The sequence below is a fragment of the Halyomorpha halys genome, unplaced genomic scaffold (genome assembly GCF_000696795.3).
Source record: "Halyomorpha halys isolate HHAL.00 unplaced genomic scaffold, Hhal_1.1 Scaffold206.1, whole genome shotgun sequence".
Taxonomy (NCBI): Eukaryota; Metazoa; Arthropoda; class Insecta; order Hemiptera; family Pentatomidae; genus Halyomorpha; species Halyomorpha halys.
Genome location: NW_027108531.1, coordinates 92,796 through 93,084, shown reverse-complemented (window position 1 = coordinate 93,084; position 289 = coordinate 92,796). Strand labels below are relative to the sequence as shown.

At 32.9% G+C, this 289-nt stretch overlaps 1 protein-coding gene across 1 annotated transcript in view; it reads right to left on the bottom strand.

The window, feature by feature from the left end:
* CenB1A (Centaurin beta 1A) overlaps window positions 1-289 on the bottom strand; it is a gene marked incomplete in the record, with an annotated part of 29,502 nt that overhangs the window by 7,943 nt on the left and 21,270 nt on the right. The window contains 1 exon segment of the mRNA XM_067046849.1: window positions 97-196. Within this exon segment, the coding sequence (XP_066902950.1) occupies window positions 97-196 (100 nt within the window).

Here is a 289-nt window from a genome sequence, read left to right as displayed (position 1 = left end):
AGAGAGGATATTACAAGACATATATCATTAAAGTTCGATATTAGGAGGTTGCCTGACCTTAAAACTTCTATACAATAAATAATTTAAAAAAGGTACCCAGTTCTACGGCAAGGTGAAGTGGAGTTCTACCGTTACTGTCTTGGGCATTGATAGGGACACCGTTCAGCAGAAGATATTCACAAGCCATAACTGAGCCCTAAAACCAACATAATGCTTTCAATAATAAAAAAATCAACAAAATAAACAAATGCAAACTAATTAAATAAACTTAATGATCATCAAAGTTTAG